This window comes from Myotis daubentonii, chromosome 2 (genome assembly GCF_963259705.1).
Source record: "Myotis daubentonii chromosome 2, mMyoDau2.1, whole genome shotgun sequence".
Lineage (NCBI taxonomy): Eukaryota > Metazoa > Chordata > Mammalia > Chiroptera > Vespertilionidae > Myotis > Myotis daubentonii.
Genome location: NC_081841.1, coordinates 14161145 through 14178407, shown reverse-complemented (window position 1 = coordinate 14178407; position 17263 = coordinate 14161145). Strand labels below are relative to the sequence as shown.

Genomic DNA, 17263 nt, shown 5'->3' with positions numbered 1-17263 from the left:
GGTCCTAATATATTTTTTATTTATTGTTGATTTTAGTTTGCTAATATTTTGTTAAATGTTTTTGTCTATGTTCAAGAAAGTTATTATAATTTTCTTTTCTTATAATGTCCTTGGCTAGTATCAAGGTTATGCTAGCTTCATAAAGTTAATTGGGAAATAGTCCCTCTTCCTCTGTTTTCTGAAAGAATTTATATAAGATTGGTATTATTACATTTTTAAAATAATGGGTAGAATTCACCAGTGAAACGATTTCAGCCTGGAGTTTTCTTTGGGGAAGATTTTTTAATTCTTCCCACATAGGTAGAGATTATAGGGTTATTTGGATTTTCAATTTCTTCTCCTAACTATCTAGGACACAAATTCTATTTCAACTAAAATTTTAAATTTATTGCATAAAGTTGTTCATAATAATCTTTTATTATCCTTTTAATGTCTGAAAGATCTGTAGTGATGCCCCTCTTTCGTTCTTTGTGTTGTTAATTTGTATTTTTCTTGATCATTCTACCCAAAGAATATATTCATTTTATTAATCTTTCTCAAAGAACCAATGATTTTCTTCTCTATTTTATTAATTAACTAGAGGCCCGGTGCACAAAAATTTGTGCACTCGGGGGGGAGGGGGGGTCCCTCAGCCTGGCCTGTGCCCTCTAGCAGTCTGGGACCCCTCGGGAGATAACGACCTGCTGGCTTAGGCCTGCTCCAGGGTGGCAGAGGGCAGGCCCAATCCCTAGGTGCAGCCCCTGGTCGGGCTCAGAGCAGGGCTGATTGGGGAGTTGGGGCGCCGCCCCCTGTCACACTCAAGGCAGGGTCGATGGGGAGGTTGTGGAGCAACCCCCTGTCACACACAGAGCAGGGCCCATCAGGGGGGTTGGGGCTCTGTACCCTGTCACGCACAGAGCAGGGCCCATCAGGGGGTTGTGGCCCCGCCCCCTGTCACACACAGAGCCGCAGGGCGATCAGGGGGTTTGGGCGCTGCCCCCTGTCACGCTGATTCCAGTGCCGGGAGGCCTCACGGCTCTGCTGATCCCGGTGCCGGGAGGCATATTACCCTTTTACTATATAGGGTAGAGGCCTGGTGCACGGGTGGGGCCAGCTGGTTTGCCCTGAAGGGTGTCCTGGATCAGGGTGGGGGTCCCCACTGGGGTGCCTGGCCAGTCTGGGTGAGGGGCTGAGGGCTGTTTTCAGGCTGGGGATGACTGAACTCCCAAACGCTCCTTTTTTCCTTTTTTTTTTTTTTTTTTTTAATTCTGTGCCAGCTTTAGCTTGAGGCTTGGCTCCAGCTCTTAGGCCTAGGCTGAAAGTAGGTTTCTGGCCTTTGCTTACAATGTTGCCAATCTGCTGGCTGAAGTTGGGCGGTATTTGTTACAATGTTTCTTAAACTGCCAGCTCAGAGGCAGCGGCAGGCGGGGAACGTTGGTTTCCTCCGTCACTGAGGCAACCAAGCCTCATGTTAGTTTCAAGCTGCCTGGCTGCCGGCCGCCATCTTGGCTGACAGTTAATTTGCATAACTCGCTGATTAGCCAATGAAAAGGGTATCGGTCGTACGCCAATTACCATGTTTCTCTTTTATTAGATAGGATATTATTTTTATTCCCATATATTTTGGCTTTAATTTCCTCTTCTTTTTCTAGCTTCTCAAAGAGATCAACCGAAGGACTTGCATGCATGCATATAAGCATAACCAATGGACATAAGACACTGGGGGGTAGGGGAGGCTAGGGGATTGTCAAGGGCTGGGGGGGGGGGGGAGGAGACATATGTAATACTCTTTGTAATACTTTACGCAATAAATAAATAAATAAATAAATAAATAAATAAATAAATAAATAAATATCACATGAAGGCTTAAACTCAACAAGCTAAAGCAGTACTGAGAGGGAAGTTTAGAGCTTTACCTACGAATATTAGAAGAGAGAAAAAATTTAAAATAAATGATTTGAGAAGCTAGAAATAATCATTTATTAACATTGGGTCTTCGCTTGTGACAAATGTACCATGGAAATGTAACACGTTAATATTAAGGGAAACCAGATATGGGGTATACAGTCAGGAGCTCTCTGTATTACCTTTGCAACTTTTCTGTAAACCTAAGACTCTTCTAAAATTAAAAGATTATTTAAAAAAACAAGAGAGAGAGAGAGAGGGAGAGAGCGAGGACCCGCAACATTTGCTGCAGAAATCAGAGGTGAAATACGGAATGCCAGGGGTCACGGCCAATGTTAGGCTTTAGACTGAAAAACTAGGTGAACATCACTGCCAATTACTGATTGGGAAACACAGATGAGGGTGCAAATTTAGGAGATGAAATCAAGAACTCTTCTGACACTCCCCTCCTATCTCTCCCTCATGGACATATGAAATGAGGGTACAATTATTACCCAATCTTTTCTACTTCTATCTTTGTGTTTAAGAGAGAGAGAGAGAGAGAGAGAGAGAGAGAGAGAGAGAGAGAGAGAGAAAGAAAAAGGGTAATTAAGGAGCTGAAACTTTTACATTTGCTTTTCGGGAAGATGCTAAATTGCCCACTTCCTGCTCTATTACTGTGCACTCAAGCGCAGATGTCTTTCCAACTCTGTAAGCACACATAGTCTTTGGCAGGAACAACAGCACCGAAGTCAGTGCTTCTAACAGCATCTTGGAAGAATCATTTCAAATCCAAAGCAAAAGAAAAAGCTGTACAAGCATAACTGACTCTATTAATATGCCTGTATAATTAGTGTTATATTTCTTTTATCCAAGCAACAAACATACATAATAGAAGTGAAATTTCAAGAAGAGGAAGAGGAAGAAAAAGGTAAAGATACAAATTATGAACAACAAATATGCATCTATCAACAAGTGAATCTAAGAATCAAGTGAATAAATAATCTGATGAACACAATGAACTGTTGATTATAATAGAATCAGGGTCATAGAAAGGGAATGGACTGACTATTCTTGGGGGGGAAAGGGGTGTGAGAGATGTGGGAAGAGACTGGACAAAAATCGTGCACCTATGGATGAGGACAGTGGGTGGGGAGTGAGGGCGGAGGGTGGGGCGGGAACTGGGAGGAGGGGAGTTATGGGGGGGAAAAAAAGGAACAAATGTAATAATCTGAACAATAAAGATTTAATTTAAAAAAAAAAAAAGAAGTGAAATTTCATGACCTTAAATCTAGAAGCTTTTCTAATCATAATCATTGCAACTTTTTTTCCCCATCTATTATTTCAACTCTTTTCCCCACAAATTTCATAATTTTTTTATTTTTCTAAATTCTTAATTTTCCTGAATATTTTATTTTCCTGTGAACAATAAACCCATGGGGTAGAAATGTGGGGTTATTAATCCCACAAGGGGCAACATGGCCTAAAGGAGAAGACATTTGCGCCTTGGAAATGGACAGATCTAAGCCCAAATCCTGGTTCTGCCCCCTACTGGTCTCGTGGCCTTGACCTACTGGCTTAACTCCATCAGCCTCAGTTTCCTCAACCGTAAAACAGAGACAGTATCTGTATGCAGGGCTGTCATGCAGATGAGAAGTGACAAAGCCAGGGTCTGAACCTCAGCAGTCAAGTTCTAGAACCTGGGCTTTTGGTACCCAGCAGACAATCAGCAGACGGTGCTGTTAGCAATGACTTAGGTTTTGTGAGTGATAACAGAGTCACAGCATATGGCCTGGGAGTAGAACAGCAGAGTCACAGCATATGGCCTGGGAGTAGAATGCCAGCACCCAGCCACACCCCTTCAGCTCAATCTCCCAGTGGGGTAGAGAAATGTTATTGAATGGCAAGTGGCTAGATGGGCTGACATCTGGTAAGGTGGACATAACTAAAGAAAGATGGCCAGTGGCTTAGTGGCAGAGGTCAAGTTATTTTTGGCAAATACCATGTCTGCATTTTAAAATAGCACAAGATGAGTTGCTTATTAAGTCCACTGATAACCAAAAGCTGAAGGGAATAAACTGCATCAAATGGTGAGGATCCAAAGCTGATAGAAACTTTGGCAGTATTAATAAAGGTATGGTATCCACAATCAGGGAGGTGATGGTCTCCCTCTATTCCACACTATCAGACCCCACCTGCAGTAACATCTCCAGTTCAGGGCCTCACATCTGAGATAAATAAAACAGAGCACACAAAGGAGGGTGACCAAGATGATAGAAAGAACCCATGGAAGAATCTCCCCCAAATCAGAACTGTCTCCCGGAGTAACGGAGATACGAGCGGTACTTCATGGGATGCCATGGGGGTTCTCCAATGACACGAGCCCAGATGACCTCTGAGGAGTCTTCTCATCATGGTTCCTGAAATGTGTACTCAACCCAGACCAGAGAAACACATGCTAGGTTTTGAGTGTGGGGTTTTTTCCTTCCTTATTCTAAGATCTCAACAATACTACGCACCAGAAGACATTCAAATATTCTTTATAAAAGAACACAATTCAGTCAGTGATGAGGGTAAAAAATTGTGACAGTTTTCTTTCTTTTTTGTAATGCAAGTGCCTGACTTAAGGTTTGACTTCCAAGTCACCCATTTCAAAGAGGCATCCTCTTCAAATCTGGAATAAACACACCACCAGCCACAGGATCGAGAGCCAGGCTGCCTCCCCTTACAGCAGTTCCTTTGTTTTAGAGATCATGGCTGATTTCAATAAATGACCATTTGGGTTACTTGCTTGTGTTCTCTTCCCGTGCTTTAAAATCAGCTCTTATAGATTCACCACTAAAAAGTGAGCCCAGGACACTCTCGGCCCCCCTACCCTCGACCCAAATAAAAGCGGAACCCAGGCCCATGCACACATGCCCTCTCTCTGCCTCCCACCTCGCTGTGGGACCCCAGGTGTGTGGTATAATTTCCAGGTCTTTAAATAATAAAGCTGTATCTTTTAGAAGTTTCCTAATGGCTATTGCTAAAGGGTGTCTTGCAAGCGTGATAACCATAAGGCTGGTTCAGTCACAACACTGGTTGTGGACAGGCTGGGACCAGAACAAAGCGCAATGCCTCTCCTTTGAAGAATTCCTTCTAACCAGAACTCAGCAGGCTGCCACATCCTCAGACCTCAGGAGAAGCTATGCCACTGCTCTGCGAGAAGTGAGAGCTCAAACATCTGCAGGTGAGTCTCCACTCACAGACACGTAAAGGTTTGAGTATACAAAGTTTCAATTATGCAAGATAAGTTCCAAAAATCTATTATGCAGCATGATACCCATAGCAAACAATATTGTACTATATACTTAACACCAGAAAGACTGAAACTTAGTATATACCTATATTGCCCAAAAGCAGTCAAAATGACTGCACTGTGAAAGAATAATATCGGAGCACTCTTCACTTATGTTCCTTAGCTTTTCCAATAACTCACTTCTATTCGACATTTCTTTCATGAATTTAGGGCGCAAAAGAAATAAAATAAACAACTTATTAGAACAAGTATCACTGCATAAAGATTCGAATAACAAGTACTAGTTTAGCTTATTGAGCAACTGCAACTTATCAAGTATCGACAATTTATCATGTACTTGTATGTTATCATGTGACGGTAATCGAAAAAAAATGAAAACTGTTATTTCAATACAGAGCCGAACTGGTCATATAAGAAATTTACTCAATTCAATAATAAGAGTCATTTGATTATTTAAAATTTCCCAAGCAGTCAAAATGACTGCTTTTGGGCAATATAGGTATAACACATATATATATATACCGGAAATGAAGGAGGGGGGAGGTAACTACAATTATTAATAAATGCATTTATATGTTGTACAAAAAGTCACAAAATTCTAAGACATTGTGTCCTTATATACATAATTGTTTTTCTAATTGAAACTAAAAAGCAGTCAAAATGACTTCCTTGGGCAATCTAGTGTTAAGAACTGCTAAGAGGGCAGACCTTATGTGAAGTGTCCCTACCACACACTCACAAATAACAATAATAATAATAATAATAATAATAATAATAAAAGGGGCAGGAGGAGATTCGGGGAGGTGATGGAGTTTATGGCCTTGATGGGGGTGCGGGTTTCACAGTTGTATATTTATCCCCAAACTCATGGAAACGTATACATTGAATATGTACAGTTTTTTACATGTCAGTCATACCTCAATAAAGTGGTTAATGGAACAGAACAAAATCTATTCATTCATTCATTCAGCCGCAATTTTCTAAGTGACACCTGTGTGCCAGGCACCAGGTCAGGTCAGCCACGCTGTACTTCACACAAGAGGGCTGGGGAGGAAGAGCGACATGTCCCTTGCTCTTACCCGGTGTTCATTGATGAGAAGGTCCCGAGCAGCGTTGAATATCAGCGTGTGGAGGTGCTTTGAATAAAACACCAAGGTGTAGTCATAATCAAAGCCATAGATCTCAATGTCCGACAGGCTCATCTCATTGTTTGAGAAAATGGCATCCGGATTCAGCAAATTGCTCATGATTGAAGGCACCAATTCTGGAAGTAAAGAAAAAAGAAATGCATTACGCCACGTGATAAATAAGGGTTAGTTTCTAAATGAAATGAGCGAACAGAGTGATCCGGCTTCACCTCGAAGACATGACGCTGAGTGAAAGAAGCCGGTCACAAAGGACCACGTGTGTGTGATTCCGTTCACAGGAAATGCCCGGCACAGGCAAATCCATAGAGAGATTGGTGGATGCCTAGGACTGTGGGATGGGGAGAAATACAGTGAGTGCTAATGGGTGTACAGAGTTCCTTTCTGGAGTGACGAAAATGTTCTAAAATTGATTATGGTGATGGTTGATGAGTAGTTGTGAATATACTAGAAACCTGAATGGGAGACAGTAAGTGGGTGAATTGTATGGTATGTAAATACTATCTTAACAAAACTGCTCTTAAAACAGAATATTAGCTTCAACGTCATAAAAAGATTTGTTTTGTTTATAAAATAATACAGGTCAGATACAGATTTTGAAAGATAAACAGACCGATAATTAAATTTAAATATCACAAATCATGTCATCACCCAGAAAAAAAACTACTACCAACCTTTGTATTTGCTGCCAATATGGTTGTAAGTATATACTTTACATAGTTGACCTCACACTGTGTATACAGCTCTGTATCCTGCTCTCTAAATGTAATGTTCTCTGATGACTGTACTCTCCTATATTACAGAGTTTCTGAGAATATAATGTTAAATCATTACAAAAGATTTGAGTATACTGTGCCAAATCAACCTATTATTCTATGTTACACATTTAGGTTTTTTCTATTTTTCTATTTTCTATTTTTCTATAAGAAAATAACACTGGAGTAAGAATCTTCATATATTAATCTTTACCATTCAGATTAGTTCCTTCATATGGCTAATTAGAAATGTGGTTAGCCCCAGAGTCCCCTGCATCCAACAATAGTTTAGAGTTCGTTTTTTAAGCAGGTCTATCTCAGTAAGGGTAGTTATTTCATGACTTGTACACTTTCTTGGAGCTTTTCCAAAAAAGTCATTTTACCTTACAATTTCCACGAGTCCACTAGACCCCTTTAAAAAGCAAAAATGCAATATGGGATGTTTAGTGATCTTATTTTCCCAAAATCTTAAAACAGTTGCTATTTTATCACTGCAGAAGTTATTCATCATTACCCATCGATCATCCCCACCTATGATTTTAAAATGACTACATTAAGAAAGGAGAGTGACAGGTGGTTGTCTGAGATGGTACAATAGTGAAATAAATCCCGTTGCAACATCAGCCTTCATTTTCCTCGGCATGGCCCGAAGTATTACATCATCTTCAAGAAGTCTGAAGATACCATCTTTGCAATGGAGAACAGTGCTTTTTTTTTTTTTTTTCCAAAAATAAAATAAATTCAAGCCTTCATAATGTCAATGCTTTAGAGTCCATGGTGCTTCCCTTTTCCCTTTTGCTCACTTCTTTCTGACTAGGAATAGCCCACCTTACTCACTTGCGTTCCAAGGGTCACCTGAAATACCCCAAAGGTACTAATCTAGCAGAGTGACCACTCCACTCGGGACGGTCCAGCAGCAATTCCAAGCATCCCAGAAGGTCCCTCGCAGCTTCGCGGCTTGGATCCCTTAGAAAACCTAACAGAAGCTATAAAATCCTCTCCCCAGAAAAATGCACGCAGATTTTGCAGAAAATTTCAAGGAGATTGACCCCTGAAGCCTATTCATGGTCTCCAATTAAGCTGCCACATTACAGTAACTTCAAACCAAGCCTTTACATCCCCACACAGAATTTCCAGGCTAATGAAGGCAAGTGTATGAATGAGTGAGTGAATGAATGAATGAACAAATGAATGAAGGAACAAGTGAATGAATTGTCCATTGACAATCTAGATGTGGCTCACTCTACTGAAAACCCAAACAGTCATGATTAACTAATTCCATTTCTTCATTAATTTTGATAAAGAAATGAATGCGACAATAACCTTAGTGTGGTTTTTTTTCTTTTGCAAATAAAACCAATGTGAGGACAGGAAACAGTAACATTTTAGAAACCTGAGGGTAGCCCGTTGACATGAATTAGTCCTGAGGAAGGGAGAGGCCAGCAGTTCCACACTCTTGGGCATCTAACACCCAAGACCTTCTGGCCTTACATAATCAGATGATGCTATTTTCTGAATATGGCCACGTGACACTGTCCGCACGAAGTTAGTAAAGCAGGGATCACTTACAGTGTGCCTAAAAGCTCTACCTTGGCAAATCAACTTTCCAAGGGAAGTTCTAACAGCCTGTTTAAATAAGAAGTTTATATTTAGAAATGGCCTTGGCAATGAAGCCCCTCTCCCTTTCTACTACCTGAGAAAAGAATATGTAAAGCTCTCAAGGAAACACGACCACGATGGAAAATCACTAAAAGCCAGCACATCTCCAAAAGCTGCTCTGGAATTCCTCACCCCTCCCTCCCCTAGCCCGCCCCGCCACCCCCCACTCACCCCCCACCCCCGCCCTCCGCCACCCCCCTGCTGGACTGAAAGTGTATTACTCACATGAACATCATCACCAGAAAACTTGGACGTTTAATTTATCATCACTCAAAATAAACAGAGGAACATCAGAAGCCTAAAAGGGATCGCCACACGCCCTGCAACCCCTTAAAGAAGTGCTAAGAATAAAACCAATACTTACAAGGCAAGAGAAAAGAAGGCCAATCACTCACAAAGAGAATGAGCAGACTAAACTATAGACTCCAAAATATAAATGGAAGGCTCTTGACTAGTCAGTTATGCACTTTCCCAAAGAGGAAACAGGACTGAGTAAGAATTTAGAATGTGAGTTCCTTTTGCACCTAATGGGTGATGACAGCAAGACTATACAACTGTACAAAGAAATGGAGAGACAGCTCTGTTACTCTAGCCAGAGCCAGGCTCCCACACAGCCACCCCGAGCTGGAAGCCGAGAGCCTTTCAGGGGGCAGTGTAGCAGGTGGGACACCCACTGGCACACGCCCGTCCGCTTCCAGTTTTCCATCTGCTCATCCCACGGAACGCTGGGAAATGTGGTGACCAACCTACAGCAAAACACATAAGCTGTCTGGGGGGGTTTGTTTACTCATTTTTATTGTAGTAAAATTGCATAAATAAAATAACCAGTTTTAAGTATACGGTTCAGACCTTAATTAAGTTCATTCCTATTGCCGTGCAACCGTCAGCACACCGGTCTCCAAGAACTCTTTTCATCCTGCAAAATTGAAACTCCACACCCATTAAATTACAACTCCCCATCCCCCGACAACTTCAGCCCCCGGTAACCACCACTCTACTCTCTATGAATTTGACTGTTCCAGGTACATCAAGGGAATCATCATATATTTTTTTTCTGGCCTATTTTACTTAGCATAATGTCCTCAAGGTTAGTCCATGTCATAGTATGTGTCAGAATTCTTTCCTTTTGAAGGCTGAATAATATTCCATTGTGTGTATTTGCCATATTTTGTTTGTCTATTCATCCATCAATGATGGGCACTTGGGTTACTTCTACCTCTTGGCTACTGTGAATGATGCTGCTGTGCACACGTATCTCTTTGAGCCCCTGCTTTCACTTCTTCAGAGTATATACCCAAAGTGGAATTGCTGGATCATATAGTAATTTTTAAAATACATTTTTATTGATTTCAGAGAGAGAGGGAGAGAGAGACAAAAACATCAATGATGAGAGAGAACCATCCATCAGCTGCCTCCTGCACACAGCCTACTGAAGATCAAGCCGGAAACCCAGGCATGTGCCCCAGCCAGGAATCAAACTGTGACCTCCTGGTTAGTAGGTCAACACTCAACCACTGAGCCACGCAGGCCAGGCTGAAGTTCAATTTTTTTGGTAAGGCAAACCCCAATCCCAGAGACCTATTTCATGAATATTCATAAGTATTCAAAAACGTTTATGAATTAGTTTATATTTACTAAAGATGCTTCAAATTCTCTTTTAAAAGCCCTCATGTAGATTGAAAATAAGGTTTTAAAAGTATATAGGTTGAAAATATATGAGGAAAAAAAGTATAGGAACTTTGGTTCCTAAGGTGAAGCAGTATCTACATTTCAACGACGGTCTCTGTGACAAGTAAACTCAAGGTTCAATATCCAAATTTGAAATCTGTCTACTTCTCATCTGTAACTGCCAAGGAAAAGACAACCCCACTTTAGGTGATTTTCTCTTAGAAAACATCACACATTCAACTTCCTTCTGTTGAGAAAGGCTTGGGCGAAGGCCAGACAGTTTTGCTACTGCCACTTGCCTGAAAAGTGTGTTTGTTCTGATGCAATTGATATGTTAGGGAACAGTTTGACCATAACACAAATTTCACGTTTATATTTAGAATGCTACATTTCCTGCCAACCAATGTTGTTTGGTATGGTTGTGTCCATTTAATATCCTTTCTGCTAATTAGTTATAGGAAAGGAAATCAAGACAAGCAGAAAGTGTGACTTGAGATACAGACAACTCATAAAGTGTGCTACTATAAGACCTTAGAGATTTATTTGGGAGTTTGAGGTTTTTTTTCCTTTTTGTTGTATTTATTGGGGTAGCATTGGTTAACAAAAGTATATGGTTTTCAGGTGCACAATTCCACAACACATCATCTGTACACTGTATTATGTGTTCAGCACCCCCCCGCCCATGTCAAGTCTCCTTCCATCACCATTTATCCCCCAGACCTTAGAGATTTAAATACAACTACTGATATTCTTAGCCAGAAACTGTTTTCTCCAGCATCTCCAATAGCCATTCCATTGTAAATCACTTTTACTTCTGCAACAGTCCCATAACAGATCTCCAGATGTCCAAGGTGTCCTTTTCACTATGAGCATGAACATATGTGGTCATCTGCCCAACACACCCCAACCCTTAGACAAGAAATGACCCTTTGCCACCTCTGAAAACACAAATGCTGAGCTCTTCTGGGACCCTACCCCGCCCCTCCATCCCTAGTCCTTGGTCCAGAACAGAACACGTGACTCATGCTGGACCACTCCTAGGGTCCTACCTCCTGGGTACTGCCTTAATCCAGGCTAAACCAGAGTCCAGCCATCATTTCTGTGTCTCTCCTTTATAACTTTATGGAGGTACCAATGATGCATAACAAATCACACATCTATATAATAAAAACCCAGTGGTCATAACGCCATAACGACCAAAGACCGGTCACCAGGAGGGACTTGACTCTGGGTCCCACACCGCGCCAAGTCTGGGTCTCGCGCGATTTAGCGTGCTGGGCTTCTAATGGAGTATAAACTTAGATGAGGTTTGACATATGTATACACCGGTGAAGCCATCATCCCAATAAGGATAATGAGCATATCTAATGGCCCCAAACATTTCCTTGCACCCCTTGGAATTCCACCCCTCCGTCTCTCCTGCACCCCTGCCCATCCCCAGGCAACTGCTGTTCATTTTATCAGATTTGCATTTTCTAGGATTTTATATAAATGAAACCATACAGCATGTACTATTTTGATAAATTGGTTTTCCCACTTACTAAACTCTCAGGAATTTTTGCAATAAGCCTTACTGCACACCTACTGTGTGCCAGACACTGTATGGGGCACAGTGCAGAGATTATAAATAAAAATAATGGCAAAGCATAAACTATAATGAGCAATATCACATCACAGGCAGTGAGAGAGACCAGGATATGGCACTCTGACAGGTGGAAATAAGTGGAACTAACACAGGGCTGGGCGTGCCCCCAGAGAAGGTGGCAATTCAAAAGCTGTACTTATTGCATTTATTAATCTAAAAAGAAGCCTGCCTTTTTTTTCACTAGCTTAGATATTTTTGCATCATCTCCAGGGGAAATCAATCCATGACAAAAAGAATTACTTATCTGAATAATGAATAATGCATATGACAGTTATACTACTCCCACCAAAAGTTAAAATTATAACCCTTACTACTCTGTAAGTAACACCTGTAATTGACTGCTCTGTAGAAATTCATTATGCTTCCCAAAGTTCGAAATATAAAACTACATGCAACTACATTTGACATAAAATTATATATAGTAATGGTTTAATGATAACTTAATCTTAAGAATAGCCATCTAATAAAAAAATTAAAATTAAAAACCTTAACTGCTCAAAAGGAAAACTTAGAAATAGCCCTATCAAAAGATCAAACAGTAGGCAAACTATCAAATATTTGTCATTGAGGTGTAGAGGACATAGAAGAGATACCAGTGCCTCCCACATGCCACGCACAGGACACTTCTCATTCGTTATCTCAGTTAATGTCCCAGAAATTCCATGAGGTGAACACACACAGGGCAGGCCAGAGAGGAGGTTGAAAGATGCACACAGCATGCGGCGTGACAGGAAATAACAGGCCACACGCAAACACATCCATCCCTTTAAATGATGATTGCACGTGATTTCGCAGAATTCATCATTTTAGAGCAAGTTTTCTCAGTCTTGGCACAATTGACATTTGGGGCTGTACAATCTTTGCTGTGGGTGGCTATAGGATAGCGCAGTGGTTCTCAACCTTCCTAATGCCGCGACCTTTTAATACAGTTCCTCATGTTGTGGTGACTCCCAATTTCATTGTTAAAAATTGAACATAATTAAAGCATAGTGATTAATCACAAAAACAGTATGTAATTATATATGTGTTTTCCCATGGTCTTTGGCAACCCCTGTGAAAGGGTCGTTCGGCCCCCAAAGGGGTCGCGACCCACAGGTTGAGAACCGCTGGGATAGCAGCATCCTTGGCCTCCACCCACTAGAGTCCGGCAGCCTCCCTGTTCTCCCAGGAAAGGTCTCCAAACACTGCCAAATGTCCTGGGAGGGCAAAATGCCCCCCACCTTCAACTCTGGTTGAGAACCATAGGGCTACAGGAAATTTCTGCTAAACGTTATAAACCAAAGTTTCTTTTCCTAAAAATACAAAGAACCTTTTCTTGAGCTGAATTGTATACAGGGTGCATAAATATTACACTTCTAAAAATCTCAAGTTAAAAAAAAAAGAAGAAGAAATTCCAAATGAGGGGCATTCTACAATGTGACCAGCACTCACCTTTCATGGTTGGACTCATTCATTCCTGGACACAACCCTATGACGTTAGTGCTACTGCCAGCATCCCATTTTACAGATGAGGAAATGGAGGCTTCGTGGCATCCCCAGGGTCTCACTGCCTACAAGCAAGTGGCAAACCTCACCCACAAAATAAGGAAGACAAAATGTTTGCCCAGTTTCTTACAAAACTAAATATAGAATTACCATTCAACCAAGCAATGACATGGCATTTCGAGAAATGAACACATATGTTCTTTCACAAAAAAAACTTAGACCCAAATTTTACAGCAGCTTTACTGTAACAGTAAAAAACTGGGAGCCACCCAGATGTTCTTCAGTGAGTGGACTGTGGTTAAACAGGGTTAAGCTGAGTTACATCCATACCATGGAAGCTTCTCAGCTATTCCACACAACTTGGATGAAACTAAACGGAATTATGCTTAGTGGGGAAAAAGCCAATTCCAAAAGGTTACATACTGTATAATCCCATCTATAGAACATTTCTGAAACGACAAAATCTTAGAAATGGAGAATGGAGAATGCCCCAGGAATTAGAGAGAGCATAGGGAAGGAGTGGCTATAGTTATAAAGATAATATGAGGGATGCTGGTAGTAAACTGTTCATTATCTTGACTGTGGTGTAAGATATAAGAACCTACAAGTGCTAAGACTGTATAGAACTAAATACACACATAAGTACAAGTATAACTTGAGGACTCTGAACAAGACCTGAGAAATGTATCAATACCCATATACTGGTTGTGATACTGTACCATTTATTGTTTTGCAAAATGTTACTATTGGGAGAAACTAGGCAAAGGATATGCCAAATTCACTGTATTAATTCTTACAACTGTATATTGTAAATATACAATTCCTTCAATTAAGAGTTTCCATTTTAAAGTCTTCCCTGCCCCCAAACTGGGCTACATGGTCTACATTTCCTTCACTGAAAAGCTGCAATTTCCAATGTCTCCAAAGCCAGTCCCTTTTCCACCATGGCACACAACCACTTCAAAAACCAACGCAAAACTAACTCTGAGCAAAGGAACGCTAAGAAAATGTGCCCCGTTACACAGCATTCTGCATTGCTGGCCACTCTGAGTTCCCTCGGAAAAGCATCCCAATTGCTTTCTTTCATTACCGTGACTTCTAGCCAAAAAGTGGAAAACATGATTCTACAGAATGTTTATCTCCGTGTGCCCTTTCTACCCCCCTCCTCAAAAAATCTGTTAAACTTTCCACTCTAAACCTCCCTTGAAAGAAGCAGCACCAGTATCACTGGCCCTTGGCGCCGGTTCCCATGTGGTCAGCTACTCCTGCAAGGCAGAGCAACGCAGGAAATAAGACAGTGGGTGAGGCGCTGAGGCGGATCCGAGTGAAGGTGTGACGGCGGCCAGGTTCCTTAAATTTGAGTCTCACCCTTCCCATCTATAGAATGGGGATGTGGCATCTCCCCCGGGTAGGTGCGGGAAGAATTCCGGGAGACAGTCTATGTGGCTGGCACTAATATTTCCTCCTCCTCTTTCTCTCTCGCCCATTTCCCTTGGTAACAGCGGAACCAGGCTAATTTTAAGATCAGGAGACCACAACGCAGTCGCTCCCTGGGAGCCCCTCCTCGCCGAGGTTAGATAGCCCCGAACATCCCCAACCTGCATCCCCTCCTTTTTCAAACACCGCAAATCCACCCTGTCCCCTAAAACAAAGAAGGAAGCCAGGTTAGCCTCCGGACACTGTCACCTGCCCCGCAGTCGCGCTCCAAAGTGATCTGCAGTCCGTCGGATTCCGGCTGTTACTATTCGTGTCTGTTCACAACAATACCTAACGGTGCGCGGGGGTGGCCGTCTCCCAGGCGAGGTCGGTGAAACCCCCGGGGGAGCCCAAAGCGCTCCCGATGCAGATTTCCGACTAAAAATCCCAAGAATTTATAAAACAGCTTTCCAAATGGGAGGAAGGCAAGAGTTGTAAAGTTTCTGCAGGCGCATTTTTCCGCGTTTCCCAGAACAGTAATGAGGAGGCGATGCTGCCCGCAGCTGGGGGTGACCGGGGCGGCTGAGGGTCACGATTGGGGATCCGGTAGGTCAGCAGCGGGTCCTGCACGGGTCCGAGGATACACGCTTCCCGGCTGACCGCGCGGGAGGAGACCCGGCGCCCCAGCCCCGCGGGGAGGGCCCCCACAGGTACAGGGGCCCCCCGGGGTGGGAGGGCGGTCGCACTCACCCTCCGTGCTCCTCTTCGCCTCCCGGTAGCGCTCCCACAGGTAGCGCTTCATGTCGGGAGCGGTTCCAGGGGCCGTGCACAAGGGCCGTGAGTGGCCCGCGCGCAGCCGCCCCCGGGCCGCCGTCCCGCAAACGCTCCGCAGGGCTGCTGCCGCCGTCCTCGCCCGGGCCCCGTGGGCCATCCCTGCCGCCGCCGCCGCCGCCGCCGCGGTGGCCATGCCGGCAGCCGCTGGGCTACGACCGGCACCGCGGGACGGGAGCTCCGCCCGCGCTCAGCCCTGCGGGCGGGCAGCACCCTGCGTCTGAGCGCGTGGCGGCGCGGCCCAGCCCCGCGGCCGTGGTGGGGCGGAGCCTGTGGGGCGGGCCTGTGCGTGTGGTGGGCGGGGCCTGGCCCATCCTCAGGAGGCGGGGCGGGGCGGGGCGGAGAGGGGGCGGGGCCTGGGCATCAGGGGCCAAGAGCCAGGTAGACCGCAGTCACTTCTTGCCCGGGCGCCGCCCCGAAGTGGCGGTTCAGATGGGCGCACGCAGGATCAGACCGGGATCACGAGGAAAGGGATGACTTCTGGCCGCCCTACTAACCGTGTCCCCGGCGCCGACCTGATCCTGCACTCTGGCTGCACTGACAGTGCCTCTGGTCCCCACTTGCAGGAGGAGACCTCTCTCCACATGAATGGCCTCTGAGTTCTGGATCTCCCCGGGATTGCGGGGGTGAGCCTAGAACGCCCCCGGATCCTCCCAGTGCTGCCCGGGAGAGGGCAGCTGGGCCGAGCCCCCACACCTGGGCTGATGTGTTGGAGGGACGCTCCCCACGGCACAGCCCAGAAGGCCATTGCCCCACAAGCGATGTCTGCCTCCCTAGGGAGGCCCTCCGGACACTGCCCCTTATCCTGCTCCTGCCCACATCACCTGCACGGTGCACCTGTCTTCTCTCAGACCTTTCAGGCTGCACCTGTTCTGTGCATTGTGGTTCCACCCAAGTCAAATAAACAGGAACTGCTCCCACACGACATTTCTGTGGGCCTGAGTCAGTCTTGGCTCCTGTAGGAAAGACTGACCGAGAACCACTGAACGGCGAGGACTTCCCAAGCTATTACTGTGGTCACTGTTGGGTAGGGCTGGGTGAAATTAGGGAATAATGCTCGTGTGTCTAAGTTCTTAATCTACAGAAGCCAGAATTAGAAATTGTGGGTGAGGCATTTTGAGACAGATGGCATCTAATACTAACCAGAGGACCCATTTAAAAAAAAAAAAAAGACTGCTTCTAAATTTATTTTTTTTTTATAAGAAAATCAAAAGCTGAAGATAGGCCTTTATTTTACAATATATGTACTTATATAATTTATCAAAATTATCACAATCACAACTCATATACAAAATATTAACAGTCATTTTTAAGTATGACAAACACTTCAAATACAGAAATTTTAGGATGACAAAATTATACTAAGCAACTTTGCATCAATGAATTTTGTCACCTCTTACCTATACTCATTCTCCTAACACGAGGATCCCTATCAACCTCTAGAAATTGGATCCCTCTTCATTTCCAAAGAGACTGTAGACACTCTACCACCAAAACA

General features: G+C 43.6%; 1 protein-coding gene across 2 annotated transcripts in view; it reads right to left on the bottom strand.

Annotated features, from left to right (window-relative positions):
• Positions 1-16008, bottom strand: part of NT5DC3 (5'-nucleotidase domain containing 3) — a 47149-nt gene extending 31141 nt beyond the window's left edge. Inside the window, exons 1-2 of one of the 2 annotated variants that reach the window (XM_059681818.1) lie at positions 15685-16008; positions 6241-6425 (exon numbers count right to left, since the gene is read on the bottom strand). In XM_059681818.1, coding sequence (XP_059537801.1) covers positions 6241-6425; positions 15685-15901 — 402 coding nt within the window. In that variant the 5' untranslated portion in view covers positions 15902-16008. The remainder of the gene's footprint in view (positions 1-6240; positions 6426-15684) is intronic. The other variant, XM_059681819.1, reaches the window with a different exon arrangement.
• Positions 16009-17263: the final 1255 nt, after the last annotated feature.